The 26,322-nt window shown below is 35.8% G+C and overlaps 1 protein-coding gene across 1 annotated transcript in view; it reads left to right on the top strand.

Moving 5' to 3' along the window:
* Window positions 1–24,058, top strand: part of LOC139971531 (globin-like) — a 57,025-nt gene extending 32,967 nt beyond the window's left edge. Inside the window, exons 2-3 of the mRNA XM_071978089.1 lie at window positions 13,301–13,526; window positions 17,159–24,058. Of these exons, the coding sequence (XP_071834190.1) occupies window positions 13,301–13,526; window positions 17,159–17,296 (364 nt within the window). The 3' untranslated portion in view covers window positions 17,297–24,058. The remainder of the gene's footprint in view (window positions 1–13,300; window positions 13,527–17,158) is intronic.
* Window positions 24,059–26,322: the final 2,264 nt, after the last annotated feature.

Here is a 26,322-nt window from a genome sequence, read left to right as displayed (position 1 = left end):
AATCATAAGAATTATAAATATTGAAAAAAATATATATATAACATTTCCAGGCGAAAGACCTCCCTTCCTCCCCGTCATCCACTCCTTCTCCTCCTACCTCTCGAAATCTCCGCATTAATTATTTGAGATTACACTGTCAAAGCCTTCCCAATTAAGTTAGAACAGTCCAGTGGCGTATAGGAATGACAACTAAAAAAGGTCAGCGAGGGCAGACAACTGACAGGATATTTAGATCTTTCCCATCATTCTATGATTTCTTATTTTTAGTTTTTTAGATGCTAGAATGGTCATTATTTGAAAATTTTGGATTTTGCAGCTCCAAAGTGAGATGTATATATAATCTCAAAATTTCAACCGTTTTGTCGAAATTTAGAATTTTTTTTGTCTATATTTCAACAGTTTAACTCCAAAATTTCACTTTGCTGTTTTGACGAATTGTGAGGTGCCGGTAGCCTTTATCAAACTAAACATTTATCCGCATTTGACTGCCTGGCACTCGTTTCGCTAATATACACCGTTGGCTCCAGCTGAAAGATCCAACAATACTATGAAGTGTATCTTTTAATGGAAAGGGGGTAAGGGGTGCCGGGGGGGGGCAGAAAAATATTCGAACGCTACCACTTTAAAACTGAGTTGACAGCTGCCTCCTCTGTCTATATTCCTATATGAGAGTCGTGTCAGACTTTACTTAATCACATGACATTTTTTCTTGCCGATGGTTACCGTACCCTTTTTAAATGTTATGCCCTTTTCTCCCAATTCACATGAAACTCAAACATTCCATGATTAATCATACCGCCGCTTCGATCGATCGTTGTGTTGGCCTGGAACGATCATTTCTTGATTGCGGTTTCTCTTTAGTTCGTTTAATTTGCATATCAATGAAGTTAATTATGCATTATTTTGCAAAGCAATGTGATATAGTCTAATACTTGTATTAACGAGTGGTGGTCCTATAGGACTATATACTGCTAAAAGACAATTTCGCGCGGGAATTACGAGTGAAATCACGTGACAAGACCTCCATCGCGATAAACCCTATAAAGCTGAATTGATGCGCTTAAGATTACCCGATTCCCCAAAAGCCCTGTCACCATAGCAACGATATCAACACATCGTGTTAATAAGATCTATTAACTTAACCAATATATATTACGTTGCTCTTTCTACCAAATTGCAAGAAGAAAGGGATAATAAACAGTTATAAAAAAGAAATGCGGTCGCATTTAGCTTGCCTTGCCAAAAGTAGCGTAGAAGGTGTTGAACTCAGGGGAATAATCTAATAAAAGTCAACTGCGATAAATTGATTCATTAATCTGCTTCAGTGCAGTGTTCTCCTATCTCCTGAGTATATTTCAGATTCTCCTCTATGTCTGTAATCTACCTCCCCTTCCACCTCCCCCCCCCTTCACCACAACTACCTGAACAAATATTAATAATAACGCAAGGAGAGCAGGAATATAGCAAACTCATTTATCAATAAAATGTCTTAAAGTAGCTAGATTGGTTGGCAAAGTATAGCGTTCCTCATAAATGTCATGGGTACAAGGCTTTTTGTTATACTGCCGGGATTCGTGTGTATTGTAGGTCTCTCGCACCAAAGCGATGTATGTTCGGCATAATTTAAGTTGTCTATAAGATAAATAAGATATGATTCATAAATAACAAATATGGAGTACCGTATTAGAAAATATATTTGAACTTTCGGTCCTCCTTCGTACCTCCTTCAGTAATACTTGGAATGGAAAGTACAAAATATTTTGTACCATTTGTACACTCTCTCGAAAACCTAAAATGCATTTTAATTGGTTTTCATCTTTAATTAAATCAACTTTAAATTTTAATTTGATTTGCTCCTTACTTCAATGATCCTTAACTGAACGTTAACGGAAAGAAATCGATTGCATTTTTCGTATTAAGTCTCACTTCACCGGCATCAACAAAGACTATAGGGCTGCAAACAACTATATCAGTTCCATAAACATATGTAATCCGTTTGTCATCTTGTTTGATCCTTATTACGCTTTCTGCATAGTCAGGGTTTATTCTGTATATACTAATTCCATCAGCGCAGATTTACTTATCTAACACCACACTATTTCTTGCAGTTATTGTTCATGTGAGAATAATGGAGGTTAAGGAAATATTAAAACAGGTTAGTCATGCTTCTACGATTAGAGGTAAAAAATAAAACATATAATTACAACTGGAGGAGATGCCAGGGATAGCAATAGCCACGCGAGCATATATAAGTATTCAAAAATGTTCCGAATCATAGAAAAAAAAATGAAATAGGCCTTCCCCATAAACCGAAGGCAAGAGCCTTGAGCAAGCTAATAATGAGTATCTACAACTAAGCCCTATGATATCGATACATTTATATATTTACAGATACATTTTAACTATTACATGAAGTCAGTATTTTGTTTTCAGTCCAGAGCAGGAATCATTTTTTGAACTGTCAGCTCGATCAAATCGTAAGAACTAACTATTATAAAGTTGACGAAAAAGGACTACACAATTGTATTTCCCATATGACCTTTAATAACAGATACATAGCTTAGAACAAACATTATGATTCTTTCTTACCATAAACCTGCAGAAAATTACAAAAAAAAACTTGCATGACATAATTAATATAGTTTAAACATTATTAGAGAATGCCATGGACATGGAAAATGAAACACTATACACTAAGATCAATCTCCAGTTGAGTTGATATGTTTAGAATATATATATATATATATATATATATATATATATATATATATATATATATATATATATATATATATATATATATATATATATATATATATATATATATCTATATATATATATATATACGTGATGTTGTGATCGAAGCCATCCTGATACGTACTATACAGATCAATTCGATGTATAGTGGTATGAAATGTTTTCTCATCTTTCACTTAGCTGCCTACGAGTAATGTAATACTCCCGTAGACACTACCATGAAAATCCCATGACAGGCTGGGGAAAAATTGATCTATGTATGAATTTGTTTCTTAGCAAGACTCGTAAACGTAATTTATTACCTAACCGAGAACACATTTATAACCAAACATAACTTACCTGGAAGTTGACGTCATCACAAACGTCACCTGCTTAATCCTTTTTATCTTGATCTTAGTTTTGAAAAACTGAATTGCGACTTTATATATATATAGATATAGATATATATATATATATTGATATATGATATATTCTACATTCTACAAGTGTGGAGGTAGGAGGACAGCGCCCTCTTTTACATGTCGGCCTCTACCTAGTCGTGGTGTCTTAGCAGAAAGAACGATGTAGAAAGCTCAAGAAAAGTTTTTGGCAGCAAAACATTTGATACAATATATATATATATATATATATATATATATATATATATATATATATATATATATATGTATATATATATATATATATATATATATATATATATAATATATATACATATGTGTGTGTGGGTGTGTGTGTGTGTGTGTGTGGTTATACGCTCCTAATTCGATTTTGCTGTTATATTGATGCTTTCTTCTACTTTTTTTGGAAATAAATGTATGCTTAATTATTTATTACTAGTTAACTGAACGGACATTTCATATGGTTTGTATTCTTTGCCCCAACGATATCCGTATGCAAATCTGCCCTTTCTTCAGAAGATATATATGTATTCAACTATGTATTCAGCTATGTATGCCTTAACCTATAGCACACGGATTTATGAGCTTTATTTTTAATTAAGTTAAAAAATGAATGATGTGTGAAAATTGGCTGTCCACTTTCATTTGTTGTAGAAATTATATGAAATAGCAATCACTTTACTGTCATATTGTCATCGATCGCGTTCCATGATTAAAGCAAAGTTGGGTCAAATAACTCGCTCGAGGCTAATCGGACAAAAGTGCCTCTCTAGATTGGTCAAAAAAGCCGGTTAAATAATTTGCGTGTGAGCTTAACTTTGCTATGTAGGTGGTGACCTCTGTGATAAAAGTTGATTTCTTTGGGGGGGGGGGGGGGGGAGTGAAAAGATGAAAAACTGGAAAAAAAATCCTGGCTTGATAGCAAGAATCATAATATATAGATAGCCAGATAGATGGAATGATGTATGCCGATATAGATATGCAATATTGCACTGTTCGAATATGTTATTAGTTTACGTATATGGTTTACATGTATATTAATTGAGAGAGAGTTCACTCTTTGAGAGTGCCCTTGTAGAAGGTGAGGATTGTTACCCTATCATAGAGCGAGTGACGTCAGCTTTTGACAGTGTTTTCAATCTATTATTGACTTAAAGTTTTCAAGAGGGAAAGGGCTGAATTGTTTTTAAGTTTCTTACATCAATTTAAAACGACATATAACAATTTAAATCGTTAAATGCCAATTTAAATCTGTACCGGTATATGTCAATTTAAATTAGTATATGCCAATTTAAATCGGTATAGGCCTACGTGTGATTTTTATATAGACGTCGAAAAAAATAATTCTAAAATAACTTTTATAGTGGCCATGATTTTCCAGCTTGAGTAACAACCATAAAAGGGCAACAAATTAGATTTAATAGTTTTACCTATAGTTAATCTACAAAATTAAAGACTATATTGGAAAAAACAAGTTTTTATTATTTACTAGCAAGAAATTTTTATGTGATACACAACATGATCTCATCAGTGCCACCACGATCCGTTGTTAATGGCGAGAACCCCGCGTAACAGATATTTGATACTCCTCCATGCACGGTATATGACATATCAGTGTATATGCTGCATATGACATATATGTATACATACCTAAGAGAGACCGCTCGGAATTTGTTACCATGAGTGGACGCTCTGTTTCATGCATATAGATACATGTATCCTATTGCAAATTTCAAGTGGATGAAAGTGTTCCGGTGATATACAGGTTTACTTTAAAAGCTCTCAAGGAATAAAGATCACTTTCAGTTTTCAAACACGTGTCAACGATGTATACAATCGCCTCAGGTTTAAACTCGGTGCACATACGTAGCCTATATATATTTAATGTGTATATATGAGGCTCAAAAAGGCACTAAGTGATGGAGAAAATACGGCTGTTTGTTGTTAAAGACTTACTGTATTTATATGATTTCGATACCCCTGCCCCACCCAACCTATACACCCAAGGAAAGGAACTGGGTAGTAAAGTATATCCTTCCATAATGGAATCGATTTATACATATGAATATATAGATTTTTCTGTTGCACTGAATAATCGTGGAGGTCTCAATTACACAAAATACGGGAATACGGTGACTCACAATTTTAGTACTTGCAAAATTAAACTCAAGTGAACACAAGGTTTTATGACGTTACTATGTAACTATATTGTCAAGCAGTCTTTCAAACCTCAATACAGATTCATTAAAGATCAGCTGTACGTATAGGTGTTGTACAGCTGTACGCATATACCTGAGCATGGTAAGAATCTGCTCTGTCTGCCATCATAATATCAATGTTTTTAACCTACCGAGGGCGTCATTTACAGGTTAGTTTGTTGTGTTAACCAGCAGAAACAAACGCCAGGTGTGGCCACGTGGAGAGCCATGTCATCGGCCCCTCCGCTTTTAACGTATGATGGTATACGGTATAAATTCGCTATAGTAAGGGCAAAAATGTTCTGATAGAGGATGAAGATCTCCCTGATTTTGCTCAGTGGTCTAGTTTAATCTTCATCTATGTGCTTTCATCGATGGTTTGACCAGATTCCGCCAAACTGCTCGAAAGAAGGCAAAAATTTCCCTAAATTCGCGCATGCGTTGAAGTTTACTACATAATTTTGCTGAATGTGTCAATTACTTCACAAAAACGTCTCAGAATACAAAGCTGGTGTTTACTTGTTTCATTGTGGATTTTGGCCGTTTCCGTTAAAGGTTTGTAGATTAAATTTGCGATTGAAAAAGTGATTACAAATTGACTTAAGAACACGGCAGTGTCTATCAGTGGAAATACATACATGTATAACATACCGTAGTGCGCGAATTTCAGGGGGACACGCGAAGTTTTACCGTATACCACACATACAGCCGTTGGCGAGCCATCAGTATTAAATCATACTAACCTAGCCTACATTGCATATAAAAATATCCGGACTGGAGATATTGCTTTAAGAAAATGTCATTTTTGTAACAGAACGAGAAAACTCATACCTTAATTGTAAATTGAAAAGAATCGTATATATACGGACATTGTACATTGGATGTGAACAAGGAAGTGAATGCGGGAAGTCGGGTGAGTTTAGGGATAACCTAATCGCGTAAACGTATCTAGGTCTAAAACCAAATTAATAAACAATTTTAACTGTGTTCATGTACAGTATATATACCAATCAATGGATTTCATTAGACAAACTCGGTTTACTAAATATTAATTCTTAGAAATTCAACTCCTTAAAGTGATACTCACTTTATTCTGCCTTTATTCTAAGAAAAATATATGCTATATTAATCCTGAACACGTTTCGTTTTTAATTTATCAGTTATAAAGTTATAAAGATTAGCCTTTAATTTTACAGCCGCCGGCCATTGCTATACAATGATAACATTTAATGATTCTGTTTTTATATTCTGAAATGTTGACGGTAGAAATGAGGTTAACAAACGAGATACACCATTAGAACAGTTTAATTCCACAAATTCCATCATTTCCAAGCCCTTAGGTTGGTAAGTGATCCATATTAAAGAGAAAAACAAAAAATAAAAATAAAATAGCAAGGCTTGAAAAAGGTTCTTATCCAACTTAATTCTGGATGGTTCAGTGGATGAAGCTTTTGAGGTCGATGGTTCGATTCCCCGTCAAGACCCCCTCCCCCCCCCCCCCTCTCCCTCTCACCTCATGCACCCTTCTCACGTCGGGAAAAAATATGCCGTTATAAATAAAAATAAATAAAAAAAACTTGTTTCTCATCGAAATGGCGCAAAATCAATCAATTTAACGAGTTTTGCATTGGCGTGTATAGATGCTTATTTAATTTGTAGAGAAGCATTTATATTAACAATAAAATAGGAAATTAATTTAAGTTAAAATTTTGATCTTTTTCTCGTGAACTTTGACCTTTCGATTAATCTTACTTTGTAGATCAATATCATGACATGAAGCCATTGAACAGTGACACAAAAACATAATAACTTAAAAACGGAAGAGTCTGTCGAACGAAACGTTTAAGTATGTCTTCTATATAAGCTGTCATACTGTGAAGTTAGTAATAGCAGTATAATGGGATCGAAATATTGGTAATAATGGCTGTAGCCAGGTGATTTATGACAGAATAAACTTCCTTGGAATAAAATACTGATCTACTTGAAATCGTTTCTTTTTTCGGAGGGAAACCCCCGAAAAATTATATCGTCATTTTGTCATTCGATATTTATATCTATATGAGAGTAAAGTGCGATAGCTGTAGGTAAAGTTTCTTTCCCCCAAAGTAAACTAATATTTAACTTTATTTTTCTTGTTTTTGATACTGTAAACCGAAAACGGAATCCTTATTTTGATCTTTTGATGCATAATTATATATATCATTAATTATTTATATATAATATAGTTTGAGCTATATGGAGTATATTAAAGGTATGTAATATGAATTCATTAAATATAAATATTTTGTTGCATGCCATGGGAAGGTCTGTATCGCTAATTTATGTATAATTTATGTAAAGTGTGGTTGATTAGTTTTGGAATATTTTCAGAGCTAACACCGTAGATTACGTTATAACGTTTGAAATACCTAAGCCGAGCTTTTTACTAACTCAACACATATGCAAGGACGTTGACCACCTTTCAAAAGAAAACATTGTTATAATTATGCATCGTAACGTATTTAACATAATTTCATGTCTTATCCTTTTTCGATTGTAAGGCGTTAGTATAAATTGTTCGTATCTTGACATGTGTAAGTATATGAGAAACAAAAACGGGTTTTTCACAAGCAAAAATAGCAAACACGTTTTTTGAAAGAGTAAAGAACGAGTGAGCCATGCATATGAAATTGTGAATTTAAAATTATAAGACAATACACCGAGTCGAATGATTTAAGTCATAAAGTTTAAAAAATAATACACGTGATTGTATGGCCTAAGTTTGGGCTTGGATATCAGGAAGGGAACCCCAAAGAGTATATAACAGCAAACAGCAACATATGCACACACACACACACACCCACACACCCGCACTGTTTACTGATTCGGGGCTGCAAAAAACAAACACGACCTTATACTACACTGTACAAACATTAGCGTTAAACCCTTATAGACCTCAACTGTGTACGGATTTAGTTGAAGCCAGAAGATATAATCTGGACTTTTTAACCAATGCAGAGGGGGTACATAGAAAGGGCACTAAGGTCATCTGAGGGGCATGACATTTTCACGATGTTCTATTTGCTATAGCCTATGTATTGCTATGGAACAAACCCAATGCCACGTTTCCCTGTGTATTGGTTACATAGTATATGTCAAAGGGTATGGGGCACGAGATATTAGGTTTTTGATTTTGTACGATCTTAGATATTTGAAAAATGATGATGTTAGAATAGAAATCATTCATTAGTTACTATATATATATATATATATATATATATATATATATAAATATATATATGTATATATGTGTGTGTGGGTGGGTGCTAATGTGTGTGTATTTGAAGTATATGTTCTTTTGACGAAATGAAGACAATGCAGTCGGATGGGGAGTAGGGGAGAGAGGGCGACAGAGTACCGGTATGAAAAGGAATCGACAATGTCATTCCTTCAATCAAAATGACGATGAAAAACATTACTCAGTAAATTTATTGGGGGGAAAGAGAACCCCATGAGATGACGGAACGACAGCCAGAATTTGATCGTTGCTGGGTTGCAACACGAATCACTGTTATTGAAGCATTCACCCGCGGAGTTCAGAGCTGAAAATGGATTGAGCATTTTACCGCTTCTGACTTTTTTTTTCCTGAACGTGCGTTATTCCCGCTCGTTTAGTCACTTTCAAGTTGATTATTAAATCAGCGAGACTTTGAGCGAGAACAGTTTTTGAATAATATGTAATCGTAAATCGAGGGAAAGTGTGGTGATTTTTCGCTTTCTTGTTCAAATCAATTTACGAGAGAAAAAGGAGTCTTAAATGAAAACGTATAATCTATTATAGTGTGAAGATAGAGATATATATTAACACATTAGGCTATTGAATCACGGAACATAGACACATGGCGTCTCCTAAATACTTTGACGAACAATGGGGTTCCTGTTCGAGGCAAAATAAATTTCTTATTGGCATGTGCACCATTATTTGTTATACGATAGAATGCCATACATGTTTTTGGGTGTGTTTGTATTATACAGTAATGATTTCTACTAAACCATTATATACGTATATGTGAGAGGCCAGTACTAAAAAAAAAAATTGGAAAACTGTAAGAACAGGCTAGATTTTGTAGTTCATTATAAAATCTAATATTGAGGTTTCACAAAGCAACACAATCTAACATGCCGTAATGTATCATGCCATGTAACGTGCCGGTGCTAGGAAACTATACGTCAAGTGGTGACAAACCGTGACCTTTGATCTTAGCTGTAGTCTAACTGCAGTCGCGATTTCCAATATCTGATCTAATATTACCCGGTGCAGTGGTATATATAAATATATATATATATATATATATATATATATATATATATATATATATATATATATATATACATATATATATATATATATATATATATATATATATATATATATATATATATATATGTATATATATATGTATGTATGTATGTATATATATATATGTATGTATATATATATATATATATATATATATATATATATATTTGAGCTACCGTAGACCTGCTTTAAACTGTGGGTACCAAAAAGGGGGGGGGGGTGGTGTAAAATTCCTGAATTGAGACTTACTTGATACATTTAGCTTCATATCTTTGTTTTACCTACTGTACCGTCTTTGACTTCCTGATTCGGGAATTACCGATATTTCATTTTCAATAACAAGATCATATCTCAAATGTGCGGTTCGTTTCCAGTTTTGTTTCAAAGATACCTTTTAACCGATGGGAGTCCCCTAAGGAGTTACTACGTCGCACGTTCTCATCTAATACGATCTAATAAAATGTTCTTCACTATCGATTTGTTTCGAGGGTTTTGATATTTTTCGGTCGAATTATTAAATTATCTGGATTTCTCTTGAGAATTGTTTCACTCCTTTGAAATCGTTACTATATGCGTTCGGCTGTATGTATGTTCGCTCGTCTGCACCGTGAAGTATGTTAACGATGGCCCGGATAGAACTGACAGTGTGTGGTCGTTAAAGGTATATATATACTGTACGTATAGTAAAGATAACAAAATAATCATACGTATAGTAAAGATAACAAAATAATCATACGTATAGTAAAGATAACAAAATAATCATACGTATAGTAAAGATAACAAAATAATCATACGTATAGTAAAGATAACAAAATAATCATACGTATAGTAAAGATAACAAAATAATCATACGTATAATAAAGATAACAAAATAATCATACGTATAGTAAAGATAACAAAATAATCATACGTATAGTAAAGATAACAAAATAATCATACGTATAGTAAAGATAACAAAATAATCATACGTATAGTAAAGATAACAAAATAATCATACGTATAATAAAGATAACAAAATAATCATACGTATAGTAAAGATAACAAAATAATCATACGTATAGTAAAGATAACAAAATAATCAAACGTATAGTAAAGATAACAAAATAATCATACGTATAGTAAAGATAACAAAATAATCATACTGTTAGTCCTCCTCTTAAAAATATGAAGAATTGAAAACACCATCACAAACAACAAATATATATTGTGTTACATGTAAGTTTCCATGGCAACACGAATTTTCTGCATAGTCTGTTTTACAAGTATATACGACGGTCAGACTGAGATGGCTAAAAATCATTTTTCAAAATTAATTTAAAAAAATAAAATACACAATTCTTATTTTAGCGCAACAAACGCATATTTCAAGCCTCGATGCGCTGAGAGTACGAGAACAAAGTGACAGAAAGTAACAAAAGATACTTTATTATTGAGAATGGATGAGTTTGAATTAATTAATTTAAAATTTAGGCACTGATTCAGTGCCCAAACAAAACCAAAAAGAAGCGTTTTTTATATTTTAATAATACAATAGTGACAAAGGTCCTGTTATTGTCTATATGTTTAAATATACTACCGCCACATTGACCTTATCTGGATAGTGATTTTTTTTATCAATTCATCAGAAATTTTGTCTTCAGTTGTCTTTATCACACGTGACATTTACATAGAACGTCCCAGTTACCCAGAGGTATACTTTACCTTAGCATGCCAATTATCATGAAACTCCCTTCGTTTTTGTGTTGTTTTTTCGTGTTTTTTATTATCTTTGTTTGTGTTATATTATTTTCTTCTTTTCAACTGTTAAATGTACTTGTATACGCTTGCTCTCCCCCATCTCTACCCCCCCCCCCAGAAAAAAAATATCCCGGGTGAACCCTCTCCCCTATGACCTCTCACATGGACCACTAAACATCGTATCCCATCCCCCTCCTCCTTCCTCCACCAGTACAAATTGTTAGCTCCCCTGTTCCTCACCTCATTCCATCACATAGGATTGAACTTTGAGAGCAATTTCGTTGTTCGGAGGAAATGAATATTCCGTGAAACTTAACCGTTGCAAGCTAACTATATAATTCCACAGAGGTTCAGTTCATATTACCTTGAAATGGTCAAGTTTCAGTTTGTCTGACGGTTGAAAATGTTGAAGAGAACGTCAATTTGCTTTTCACATATTTATGACGAATGATAAATGTGAACAATGTTTCAGCACGAATAGACGTATGCTTTAGTATGTATACCGTATAGGGTCAACTAGCTAAACAAATAATGGACAGTATCATTTTGGGCAAATTGCATTCTCATTTCAGCAACGTATATAGCGCGCTAAATAAGTCTGGTGAAAGTTGATGAAGATTGTATGCTGTCTTATAGCGCAAACCACTGCTTTAAAAGGGGGGTTATGCAAATCCTAGCAACAGGATGAGAGGATTATGTGTCTACTTCTCAGAGACGATTTCTGCTGAACATGTAGGCTAGTATATTCTTCTTAGTCTCTTCTTGTTTGTCTGACTTAAATGAATTAATTGGACACTGAATAAGGATGGCGGTGACGTGAACAACAAGTTCAGTTGTAACTGATATCCATCCTGGGGAGGTGGGATGTGATGGAATAAAGGAACCGTGGGACGATGGGAAATTTTGACTTTCCAAACGTGCACCTTCGTGCAAAACGGTATTGTGTACGAAACACATTGTCATGGATCAAAAATAACATGATGGAGTGTACCGTTGTAGAGTACGTCTAACCGAATCGGAGATTTACATATGATTTCACAAACAGTGTTGTAGGTTTTTTTTTTTTTGGCACGTGTGGCTATAAACGCGTCTAAAGGACTGCTAACGGTATATACAGGGACCGGTCGACCCCTCTCTATGGAGGTACAAAATGGTGTCATGTACTAATGTATACAAAGAGGTGCCAAAATAGCTGATATGTCAATCGATACCGAAATCAATCGCAGAAATGTATTTTTTGGAGACAGTAAAGTAACAAACACATCAAGGTGATTTCAGTCTAATCGACAAAGGAATATCCTTTTCTTAGATTAATGGCAATGTCGGTTACTCAATCATTCTGTCTCAATAAGGTATAAATAATCCAGAGTCTAAAGGCCTATGGCAGCTTTTTATGTAAATAACGAATGCAACATTTCTGAGAGGTTATTGTTTATTTCATTTTATCATGCTCGGGGTTAAATGATTCTTGCAACTATACATATAGAAGCAATTTGAATATTCAAATTAGGTAATATTCGAAAACTCATCACCCACTTAATTCGTATTTAATGCAAATTTGAGGCGGTATACGAAGCTATGAATGTTTTGCCTTACATGTACGTGTGGCTGAAACCGAGTCTCTTTGACAGCGAACAGGAAATACAAGGGCGTATAGACCCTCAATCATATACGTACAAAATAATGTCCCAGCTGTAATACGCAAAACAGCAAAAGTGTGCCAAATATCATATATCAGCAACGAGGACACTAGCTGGAGGCCCGGGGTTTCAATCCCGGTGGATGCTGGAAGTTTTTTCACTGTGTTATACTTTTTCCAAATCATTACAATTTCAAATATATATATATAAATATATATTTCTCTCTTTCAGACTGTTTCGTATGGAACCCTCGGTTCAAGATTACTTCCCAGAATTCAAAGGTAAAAATGAAGAAGAATTAAGAGGATTGTTCAGTTTCGAGACACAGTCTACGTTAATGATAAACATCTTTGATGAGGTCGTAGAGAAATTAGACGATATGGATTCTGTAATCAATCTACTCCAGAAGACAGCCGAGAGACACCGACAGATGGGGATATCCGCCGAGGTGTTTCGGGTAAGGATTATACTCAACTATATACTACTAATATATATACTTAATCAAGTTCTCAGCGGTAAATCTGTAACAGTTTATATATACCTTTGGTTAATGAACAAATCAAATTCCATGGATCTATGACACTTGTTTGCCAGAGGGAAGACACTGCTTCCTGTCAATTGTAAGCAATAGAATGGCTGGCGCCATCTTTTGACTGTAGATATTCATGACGTTCCCAAAAGTTCATACCGGGTTCAGATGAAACATGTGCGAGTGAGATTTCAGGATGAAATATGGACACAATGTCGAGTCAGGTTATTCGTGAACGTCGGTGTATAGTAACAAATAGGCCTAAGTAAAACCCATAAATCTTCCTCATGCAATTATCCAATTATAACATCATTGCCGAAACCTGTATACATTGAGGCTTAAGTTCCCCAGTGTCCCTCAAATAGGTTATCGTAACGGGTAACGGGTTTTACTCGCCCTAAGTTAATTCACTGCCTTTCGGCGGTGTGTTAACCCTCCCCCACCCCAACCCCCAGCCCCCCCCCCCACAATCCCCACCCGTTGTTTAATTTTGAAAAACGCTTAAGCCAGAAAATGTGCATCTTCCTTTCTCCAAACGGTTAAGCAAATGTAACAAGTGTGTCGCTCTATAAAGTGGCAATATGAACTGATTGAAACCAATAAGATAAGCCTATACCGTATAAACTTTAGCCTATACGTACCATCACAACGTACATGCATTGCTTACTGATTTTCATTCATCCACACATGAACAATCTATCCGTATATTATGAATAGAACTCGCTTTACTGCCTCGAAGCAAAACAAGTTCGTTTCATTGAACCATATTGATTTTAAATATGCCACAATAAAATCATTATGCGATGATTACTTCCAAGTATTGTCATCCTTCCATCATAATATGTATTGAATAGATCTATCAAAGGTAGTTACTATGGCAACATTAATACAATATAGAGACAACATATCTCATATATTTACACTCATCATGAGGTTGCATATTTCTATGAGTATACTGCATACGCCTATATATTAATCAGTAGATATACCGTACAATGTTATAACGTTCATATCTGATATGACACATCAGTGGTGTGTGCATGAATGGGGCAGACGACCGGGGCATGGCAACCCACTCCATCGTTAGTCGGGGTGGGGAGAGGGGGAAGGGGGAATTCAGTCGTAGGATGTTGTACATTCAGTCCCTTCTTTTGTCTACACCTAATTAAAGACCTAAATGTTAGTTTCTATAAATGTACCCCAGAATGTACCATTTCTTCCCTGGGGAGGATCCGGCCCACTTCATGGGATTTGATGGAAGATCCCCCCCTTCCCCCCCTTCCCCCCCTTCCCCCCCTTCCCCCCACCTTCCCCAACGTCACTGACTGTGGAAGGGTTTTTTCGTTCTTCTTGTTTTATGAATCGCAAAGAATTTGTCATGCGTTTAATGAGATAATGACCCATGATGCAGCACGCGTGAAGTCAACCATTATCTTTAGTCCCTAGACTTCTTTATATTGTTTCTTCCTAATATTTCACAATTTTTTTTTTCTCTCAAATTAAATCAGAGGTCATTTCTTGTGAAAATAATTAGAAAATATATTCATTTTCATATTTCAAAGTTTTCCTGACCCATCAAAAATTGACAGTATATGGTTATATAATTGCAAAACGTCTAGGGGTTGGAATCCCCTTATAAGTTTCATTAGATTTACTGAGTTATGAAACCTCACACAGTTTAGGAGCAGGTCAAAATTGGATCTCAAAAGGTGAAGAGGATGGCATGCATCAGGCTGACCCCCCCCGTCCCCCACCGTCCCCATTGCCCTCACCTTGGGAAAAGGTCCAGTCGGTCTATGTTGCAATATTTTTCACCTTCCTGAAATATATAGGCCTACCGTATTCCTATTCGACATGCACCGTACAGTTTCTATAGTTTTCAAGTGGGATACAATCCGTTATTTGGAGAGATTGTGTCCATTGTCGTTATCAAATCATGCGAACCTGATACTTCGAGAATACGTCTAACACAGGGTTGTCCAACCTACGGCCCGTGGGCCGCAGTCCGGCCCGGCGCAGGGTTGCGTCCGGCCCGCCAGAGATGCTCTACGGTGCGAAATTTTAGTAAGCAGATTTATTGATAACAATTTGAAGATATATTATCAATCATTCGAACCTTCTGGGTCCAAAACTGAACTGCATACAGGTCAGTTAATTTGTGTGACACTCTCAGCGGAGGGGGGGGGGGGGCGGTTGTACTTTATTCATCTGTTTTATCAGGAAGGAAAATAAATCAGTGCGCTCCGCGCGCAGTGCTCACATTTTGTTGCCTTGGGCTTCGGGCAAAAAAATCGAGCGTAGGGTTCATGCGGCCCTCTCCTTCATCATAATCATTCCATGTGGCCCTCCTCTGCAAAAGGTTGGACAACCCTGGTCTAACAGCGAAGTCACGTGGCATTTTTCCCCTTCTTTTGTTTTTGGACTTTGACTTTGATAACTTTTAGAGGATAAATCTCGGCGACCTAGATCTCTTTGAGTTAACCTTGATCTGGTGCTTTAGAAGAGCGATTGCATGGCTGTGCTCAATCATTAGAAAAACAAGGATTTCAACGTTATTATACGACTGAGAGATCTTTGTCAAATATCAGCTGCTTAGATTGCCCTGGTTGATTAATTAATCGTCCGCGAATTAAATTGTAGACGTAATTATGACGTTATTTGTTTTAAAGAAGAAGCACGCACGATAAAGATTTTATAGAATGAAGCTAGCACGAATTGTAAACTATACATCGTCTAAGTGGCGTAAGTATAACTGAAGGACTCAGATATAACGTTTGAAGAATTAACAGAACCTTGATTTTTGCACTTTCAATGTTTTCTGTCTCGATACAAGACGAACTTTTTTACCGAAGAAGAATAATTAAAGCAATCTGAAGGTTGTTAAAGTTACTGGCTTTATACGGTTAATATTATAAATAAACTATATGTTTATATCATTATTGAACTTAAGTAGAATTTCAGCAGTATTTCGGTTGAATTCTCACATTCTAATACCATTTTCCTATATCATTTGTAAAACCTTACGTAAGCAATGTCATTTTGAGCTTCTGTTATATGTATACTTCAGATATCCAAAGAGAACCATTTACGACGCACTTTTAAATTTTTTGGTGTCGCCCATTATTTTAACAAATTAAGAACAAAGTAAGGTAAGACATTGTACCAACTGAACTTGTTTCAATCGTTCACTGATTTTTTAAGGTTTTTAATTAATTATCTCACATTGTCTTTCGTTTTCGTTCTAATTGTTCGTCTTTTGTCCTTTTACCCTATCGGTTGTCTTGTATTTGTGTGTGCATGCGTTTATGGTAAAGGTGAAATTTTCTCTCCTGTCCTTTGTCTTTCTCCTTTATTGTCACGTTCGTTATTTTTTTATCTCTTCTGAAACCAAATTTAAAGAATGTCACAGAACCGTGTACAATGTTCAATATTATTGTAAAACACGTCATCTGAACATACTTACTCTAACGCTTAATCACTCAATGGTTATTATTCATCTCATAATTTTTTTCTTGATTCTCTCTCTCTCACTCTCTCTCTCTCTCCTTTTTCTTTCACAGAAAATTGAGGAACCATTCACAATATCACTCAAAAACTGTTTAGGTGACAGATACACCGAGAAAATAGAAGAAATTTATTCAATATTCACTAAATTAGTATTTGACTTAATGTGTCAAGTTATAGAGGAAGGATCGTAGCGACCAAAGAAGAGAGAGAGAGACAGACATACAGACATGATGATAGATACGTCACAAACAACACATGATGAACCTTGGAGATGACACGCAGTGATGACGTCATGCTCTACTCCGGGAAGAAGAAACAAGACGTTGGGTGCATCTATATGTAAGGGATAACACCAAGATGGGGCAGTTTTTGGTTATACTGTACTTTTATGTCCCGCTTCGAAGCACTCGTACTGGCAGTATGTGCAGTATGAAAGTCATGCCGTTTGCTATCAGATTTAAAAAGCTAGAAACTGTTTGTACTGTCAGTACGAGTGCTTTAAAGCATTATTTGGGAGGACAGAATACAGTGGTAGTAGCGTTCTAAAATGATGTCCCACTAACTGGCTGGGGATGAAGTGTGTGAAATTATTTTATATGCAGTGTGAAAATAGTTATACGACACCAACTAGCTGCCGAAGGTGATAATGAAACCAACTGTATCTAAATTTCTACCAGTGACTGGATGTATAGATGGATGACTGGAGCAATGAACGGGATATATTCATTGATGACTGGGAGAGTGAACGGATGAACTTCATTTTGTGTTGTACATCATCTGTTTACATCTTTATAAAGTGTTGAATAAGTTATTTTACGAGACGAAAGCCGGGAAGTTGTGAAAAGATGAACCCACCAATATATTATTCCAACTAGTGTCTTTGAAGTAAATAATATGTGGCGACGGAGAATTCCTTGTTAATGTGGGCAAAGCTGACAGGCATATTAAGCTTTACAAAAGCTACGATAATTAATAATAAAAAAGGGTTATCTAAGCTAAACTGGTTTCGTACGACTATAATCATTATAAATACAAATTGTTGGTAGATTTTTTTTTAATTTTATACCAGGGAGTTTTATTAAATACATATGCAGTGGTTCCTTATTCGTTCCGTTATTACATTTCAACTGGTTATTACAGGTTTTACAAGTCTCCTTGGACGAGGTTCTGGCTACTCAAAAACCGTCAATCGATTCAAACATAACATTTATGAATAAAAAACATTTATGAATATAAAACATTTATGAATATAACATTGAGCAATGGCCAACGGTCTGAAATGTAGCCTGCTTTGAAAGTTTAGGCCAATGTGCATGACTTCCTTTTTTCAATATTATGCGAAAAAATTGAACACTGAGGTATGAAATATATTCCCCGAGGATTATTATTGTGGCATCATAACAGATTAAAATCACAGTTCGACTGAGATTCGGAATCGGGTGGGTTGCATTGTGGTATATTTCTTGGGAGACAATATCTTATAGTCTTCTGATATTTCGCCATTTTCGATATATTTCAACAGGCCTATTATATTCAAAATAAGACCTGCGGTTGATCAAAGTAAGACCGCCAATGGCTATCGAGTAATCAAAGACTCAAAGAAATATTCTCCTAATAAAACGATCTTAAAGTTGAGTTTGATTTAGATTCTATTGAACCATGTTCTTTGCATGAAGGAATCACTATTATTAATAAGGATCACAAGGATCCGGCAGATTTGTGATATGAGGGCGGCTATACATCACTTCAATGTCATTGTGACTCTGAGACGTTTGCAAAAATCTTTCTTCCTTCACGTTCTACCCCATCAGATAATAATCCTATCGTTTGACTTCCCTCCCTCCCCTATCCACCATCAGAAGAAAAAAGAAACACAAGAACGAAGTTGACCACCTATAATCGGCCGAGTTATAAGTTATAATTTGTTTGTAATTTCTATCTGGAAATTATGCTTCCTATATATATACATGCTTTAAATTTGTCGACACACTCCTGATAAGCGACGAAGAAGGTTAATTCTTTCTTCGCATATATAGACAGTACGGTGAAGATGAGATTCGAAACGGCTACGTGCGGTGACATGGATAATGCCCCATTTGGTCCCTCTGGTGGCCTTCTTGTATCGATTTCTACCGATCCGTCTATACCTGTTCAACTACTAACATTGTATCCTCACTTGGTTTCTCCTGACATGGATCTCCAACTTGCCCTAATTGTTCTTACTTCCCATTTCCTATTCAAAACTGCCAACGGGCCTCTTCCCGTGAAGAAAAGAGCTTGTCGTCAGTTCTCTTCGATAATTGTTTAAATCAAAGAGCGGCTAGTACACCGAATAGCCAAGAGGTTGTAGAACCTCGGATAGATACGCTCGATAGGAAATGTCTTGAGGGCGGAGGGGGGGATACTTGTTTGTAAGTGCCAGCAGAGAAAGTGGTTCGTAGGTGGATGTGCTTGATTTGACACGGAGGCATGTTGAACGGGGGGCCCATGGTTTACGCTGTATACCACTTTAATATTCACAAAGCGAAATAAATTAAATCACTACAGAAAGAGGTGCTGAAAAGTTCACTATCTTCTAATCACCCAGATTGATTGATGGCAAACTTACCGTAGCCTATACGTACCATAATTGAAATGGTATGTATAGCCTTTACCTCCAATAAGGAATGGGAAACGAAGGGTTGTGTAGAAATAATATATGTGACGTGGTCTGTGAATAGAGATATAATGCACTTTAGTCCATCAACAGCAGAGATACAATAATGGGTGAGGTGTGCACATCGAATCATTGCTAGAATGTTTATGAAACTGTAAGCCAAAACTATAATGATTTCAACTTGGCAATTTTATCCGACCTTCTAATAAAATATAGAGTCCGTTACGCTTATCACAGACTGAACATTAATACTTCATAAAGTTATTACAGGTATATACACCCCAAAGCCACACTAATAATACACTAACATATGGTGAGGCAATGTTCAGTTTGTTTGGTATATGCAACATTAGGTTGGTCAGTTTGTTACTGGGGCTCCAATGGCGATTTGGTGAACAGTTGTATTAGAGTTACCGATAAAACAATATCAGGGAAAATCCATTAGTTGAAAGTCAAATATCAACAAGCCTTTTTGTAAACAAGATTTATAACACATTATATACGTTTATTACGTTTACATCTATAGGAGGCATAAACAAGATTTATATATAAGAGAATATGTGTCTTTATTACATTTACATGGGAATTTTAATTTGATCTCTTTTTGTTGTTGTTAGATTAAGGACGGCGTCTAGAATCACATCGTATAGTTTCATCAGGGTAGTTGGCCTAAATAAAATAAAAAATCAAATTGCAACGAAGAAAAGTACTTGAAAATAATATTTTTATTGACTTTCTTTTATCACCGTTGTCGGTATGATCAGAGAGTTGTTGGCCAATATAGTTTATGCAAATGAGGTTCATGAGTATGTACCATGGCCTTAATGAAGACACCCGATTATTCACACCCTTGCTAGGAAATATCCATAGAAAATGTATTTGTCTGTGAAGGATATACGCTAAGGAAGTGTGTTCTTTTATTCGTGGAAAATGCACATTCTATGGGATATATATCCTTATAATTATGCCTAAATTTGATAATAAAGTGATGACGACACCCAATATCCCACACCCTCACAAGGAAATATCCACAGGAAATGTTCTTGCTTGTGACAGATATATTTGAAGGAAGTGTGTTGCATTTTCTGTAGGATATATCCTATACAATTATAACTGTGATACTATGGAGACGAAGACCAGTGATGTCATTGTCCTCTTGTGTACCCATGAGCCATGTTTCTTTTTCAAACTTAAATTGGGCCCAAGCAAATTCTCCTCTGGTACTTATGAAGCCCAAGTTGCATAGCAGTCATGAAATTAAAGCAAAATGTCTGTCCCATGTGACCTTTCCTGTCAAATTTGAAATGTTGTGTTTATGTATTTGTGCGACAGAAGATGTCATAACCATGGAAACACATTCATCTGCTTCACGGATGTTAATGTCAGTCTGTCCGTTTGTAAAATTGCAGATATTCTAACGCTTTTATCTATTTAAAAAAATATATATTATTATGATTTCGTTTAAAATCTGTAACCGTAAGGAGTTCAGACTACAGGTAGTAAATGTAAAATATGAAGGTTATATACCTTAATTGGAATCTGTCAGGAGTTATCAAACAGGTATGTGGTTGACCAATCGGAAGCGGTTATCCATTGTATCCTTGATATGATTGGTTTATAAAGTGATACAATATGTTAGAATCTCCATGCAGCTTAATAGAAATAAACGAAAACTCATGATGATACTAACAACTTCAGAGGTAAGGATATTTGCAATTTATACCTATTTTTTTATGTTATACGATATTTCATCATAACTATTTTACCCTTTTCGAGTGTACCCCCTCCCCTCCATCGCACTTCTCTTCCTCCCTCCCTCCCTCCCTCCCTCCCTCACCTACCCCTCCCCCTCCTCCCTCCTCCCTCCTCACTCCTCCCTCCTCCCTCCTCCCTCCTCCCTCCTCCCTCCCTCCCTCCTCCCTCCCTCCCTATGCCACGGTATCAGCTCCTCTATATGAAAAACTCTAGTTACGTCACTGGTTGTTACATTTCAACATTGTGACGTCAGTAGCTCTACTGTACATTGCAATGTATAAATTATTTCAATAAACACCTCCGGTACTTTGTGTACAGTGGGTAAGCGGTAACATGTTATTATATTTCAATCCGCTATTTCAATGCAGCTCAAGGAATTTGGTCAACAATTGTACCAATGTTAACTACCGAGCATCCACCAAGATACGTTTGCAATGGATGAAACTGGGAAACACTCTTTGATATTCTCACCAAATGATGATTAAGTAGAGAAGTATATATCAATTTGATTCAATACTTTCAACATTTTCGTATTCTACTCAGTCGTAAGTTACATCAAACTGATGCATGGCATTGTGTATCACCACCGAAAGTATAGCTTCTAGTTATATGAAGCACTGACCATAATAAGACACGCAATAATGACATAAATGGCGTTCATTTGTAATGCCAAATGTTGAGTGCTTTGGGTTTTATGCAATTTTTAGTTTTGATAGAATAATGCCCACTCAAACAACGCTGATAACTTCCAAGAAAATTTGCGGTGAATCAATAGTCTTTCATTCAGTGTAATATTAATATTATTGGTTTATGATTTTGTTTCATTCTTATTCTTATTCTCTTTAAGATTTGTTCTTCATTTTGCTATCCCTTGTACACTTGTCATACATTTTGTATGACATGGGAGTAACAACTGCAATCATGCATGTTTGCTCACGTGAATACACAACTCAAGCAGTAACATCCCAAAATGTGCTAAATTAATCGAAATCTGTCAATATCACCCTAGAAGTCACCCCAGAAGTCATTAACAATGGCTCCGAATTGACACTTTGCAGCAACAGTAGTACTGCAGACTATACTTTCAAAGCGTTCTTCACAAAACTGTTTCTTCTTTTCTACGTTTTAATCGTCTATCAATAGCTTATATGCCGAGCATAATTGGTTACAGCACATATACAGAGTGGACAACATAAGACTTCAAACCGCTGATCCAAAGCCTAAACCGCAGTCTTTTTCATAGGTTAATTTCTGAACGTCAATGACTCCAACAGACATATGTTAGCATTTTTACTGATTTTAGAGAACGCTACAAAGGTCATCGTTGATTTGCATAATTTTTATACTAAAAAGTGCTGGAAGATTTCAAGTCTACTTTCCTAGCGGATTTGATTCTTCTACATTCCTCCGACCTATTCAGGATTCTTAAAGAAAGACCAGCAAAACATCTCAGTGTGGAAACCTATACCGAGTGTCAGCACACTGCTTTTTGAAATTTGATAATAGGTTACCGTTATTTGAACATCTAGCATATTTTTTGGGGTAATGTTGATGACCTTTAACTAGCGATAACTGCATTGATTTCGTTATATATATGAGTAGTATTCTAAACTTGCTAAATTAAAAATAAAACTTTAAATTATGAAGATCTTTGGGTTGGGCGAGGGGACGGGTACTTCTACGAGAGTTCCTAAATTCATAATGGTGATCGATTAAGTTTCCATATTTTCTAAATCCTAGATTCATGATTTTGTTATCCATTGATCAATAAGGCAAACAATAGCTTTTCTTAAAGGTATAGACTTGACATGAAGAGTTGTCTCATCAAATACCTTGCGACTCTTGAGCATATCTGTAATACAATCTCCTCTTTATCATATCACTGGGACATTTCAGATTAAAGGCTATAATGTTATGTATTCATATCATACTAAGTCATAAGTTTCATAGAAATGCAATTTTAAGTCAAAAAGAAGACAAAGGGGAAAATTATCACAAATTTGTAAACGATTTGCAGAGTTATTTCATGTTAGACACAATACTTTGGATGTTTTAAACTTGTCATTATTTTAGCTTAAATCTTCACGAGTGTTCAGATAAGATTGTTTATAATTGTCACAATTTGTGTCTGTTTGTGTCTGTCTGTCTGTTAGTCAGTCCACTTCAAATTCAATGAAGATGTGTCTGGTCTGTCAGTAAAAGTAAACAAAACAACAAACATCGAATGACTATGTGGTTAGCTCTAAAGTAATTGGAATCCTTATTCTCATTTATTTTCTTCTTTTATTTATGTTGACTATGAATGATCGAGAAAGCCTATAGTTTGGCAGGGACCACGCTTGCTCCTTTCTCATCCACACTAAATCTCCTATACTTAGTTAAACATAACATAGATTTGACTAATTGAAATGTTTGGCTGATACTTCTTTACATAAGACTCACAATGTGTGATCATGTTAAACTATAACTGTACTGATGTTGATTATGGTTGATCATAGCTAGCGTTGCAAGAGACGGTGGAGGAGGGGGGTTGGGTGGGGGGGGGTTAGATGCACTCATTCCCATTAATTAAAAGAAACCAGTCACCTTCCCGTTCAAAATGGTGCACCGGCTCTACTGCAAAGGTATATGACGGTTTAATTCCGCCCTCCCTGTTTTTTGTATAAAAGACTATTGGTAACTAAATGATTTAATCTACGAAACCAACTTTTACAAATACTGTTTTTGAGCCAAAGCATTGTGATCCTGGATACCATTTAGACATTTAGAGACTCATTTTGATGCATCCAGTTGGCAATCAGCCGATTCAATATGCAGAATAGCAAATTCTAAACCAAAAGACCAAGCCCAGGTACAACAAAATGTTTTATTTTGTCACTATTTCCTCAGGAAGGAAATCAAATAGGGGGAGGAGAAGGGAGAGAGGGTCGGGGTTGTGGCCCCGCACCATCGGAGAAGCACCATAAAGGTATGGTGAGATCATTGATCAGCCTCAAAAATAAAAATAAACAAAAAGGTATCATATATAACATGAAAGATGTAATAGGCACGGCATGTTATTGTTTATGTGGGTGAGGTATAACAGTAATTAAGAGATTTAATGACTAGTTAATATATTATTATCGGGAATGTTTTACTATACATCGACAAATGACACCACATTGCATGAGATAAATATAATATATTTCGCATCCATATAAAACGATTTCTATTGCAAGCGGAATGTATTAAACTACGTAATTAATTTGCATATGACGTCACTCCATGAATAAATTAAGCGATGGATTAGGTCTATAATCCTTTCAATTCATCTGGGTAATGCCACTAAGTCATGATGTGTGTTAATCATGAATATTAATGAATCTCTTGAATATTGTACAAAGTGGTTTGCAAATATTTTTTGAAATACAAATATTATACATACAAAAAACGTCATGTTTTGAGATAACTTTGTTGTTTTCTTCAAATCACAGCGAGAGAGAAAGAGACAGAGAACATTTTTCTAACTCGTCAAGGAACTGCTGTCAGTCGCTCAAACTATTTCTTTTTGAAACAGCGTCCCCCCTCCCCCCTTCTAGTCACGATTTGATATATAGGACGCGATGTGGGATGGGACAGGATCTGCTCCCTGGGGTGTACAGGCGTTTGTGTTCCCTCTAGCCAACCCTTTACCTCAGGCGCGTATTCAGGATTTTCTAACCCGGGGGGGCGCGAATTACCATCTAAGCGAAGCGCCACCATCGGTTGGCGTGGAGCGTACAAGAAAATTTCTGGTTTTGATACCCCCAGATCTCCGGAAATGGCACTTCTCGGGCTTGAAAATGACCAACCAGATGTACACTTTTGCCTGAGAACCAAGTATTTCCCAAAAGTTTTTTTTCCATCCATAACCTTTTGAAGATTGTAACCAGTCACACATCATGTTCGACCTCATTGCATGTCCTATGGATCATTGCTTTTGTAGGTGATTCTACGTCACGGCCCACAATATCCGAAAGCCCCACTTTTCAAGGTTTTAAGCCCATTATTTCTTGAGAATTTGAAAATTCACATTTCTCGTGAATAAAAATCACTTCAAAACATACCCATACTGTTGCACAAAATTCAATCTATGGACAACCAATATAGAAAAACCTCCTTCAACCCCTAATAGACAGGTCAAAATTGCACGAGTAGAAGAAAGTATGATGAAGAATGTTGGTGAGGAAGTTTTCGAAAATTCCGACACAGTTAATTTATTGGTGTAGAAATATTAAAACCTCTTATAATGGCTATTATAAAACTTGGTTGAAGGAAATGAAAAATACCAGATATTTCCGATATCAGGTATATCGAAACCGAACACTACACACATAGGCGTAGGTCCCGTAGGAGGCGGGGCTGCAATTTTTTTCCCATTTTTTCGGGCACCTACTGAAAGAAAAATAAATAGCAATGAATAGCTTAAAAATGATCTCCTTGGTAATTAAAATAAAGTTCTAAGCTTGGTCGACATTACTACTATAAAAGAGAGTTTTGACATAAATGGATCTGTATATGCTTTTTCTCCATCTACATAAGACATTTCGTTGTTTACATTAGCATCCGGCGGTATACTGTGCAACTTTCACGGACCGTAAGGTACACGATGCCATGCAATGTAATGACCGATGCTTGCTTATATGATATTGGCATCGATACATTGAACGCGCGCAAAGCGCACGAAAAATTTCGGCTTTTTTTCGGGCAAGTCGTTACAGCCCCAAATCCAATTGGGCTCCTACGCCTTTGACTACACACATAGACAGTTTTTTGAGGCTGTTCATT

This window comes from Apostichopus japonicus, chromosome 8 (assembly GCF_037975245.1).
Source record: "Apostichopus japonicus isolate 1M-3 chromosome 8, ASM3797524v1, whole genome shotgun sequence".
Classification (NCBI taxonomy): domain Eukaryota; kingdom Metazoa; phylum Echinodermata; class Holothuroidea; order Aspidochirotida; family Stichopodidae; genus Apostichopus; species Apostichopus japonicus.
Note: the sequence above shows the minus strand (reverse complement) of the source record. Positions and strands in the feature narration are given on the sequence as shown.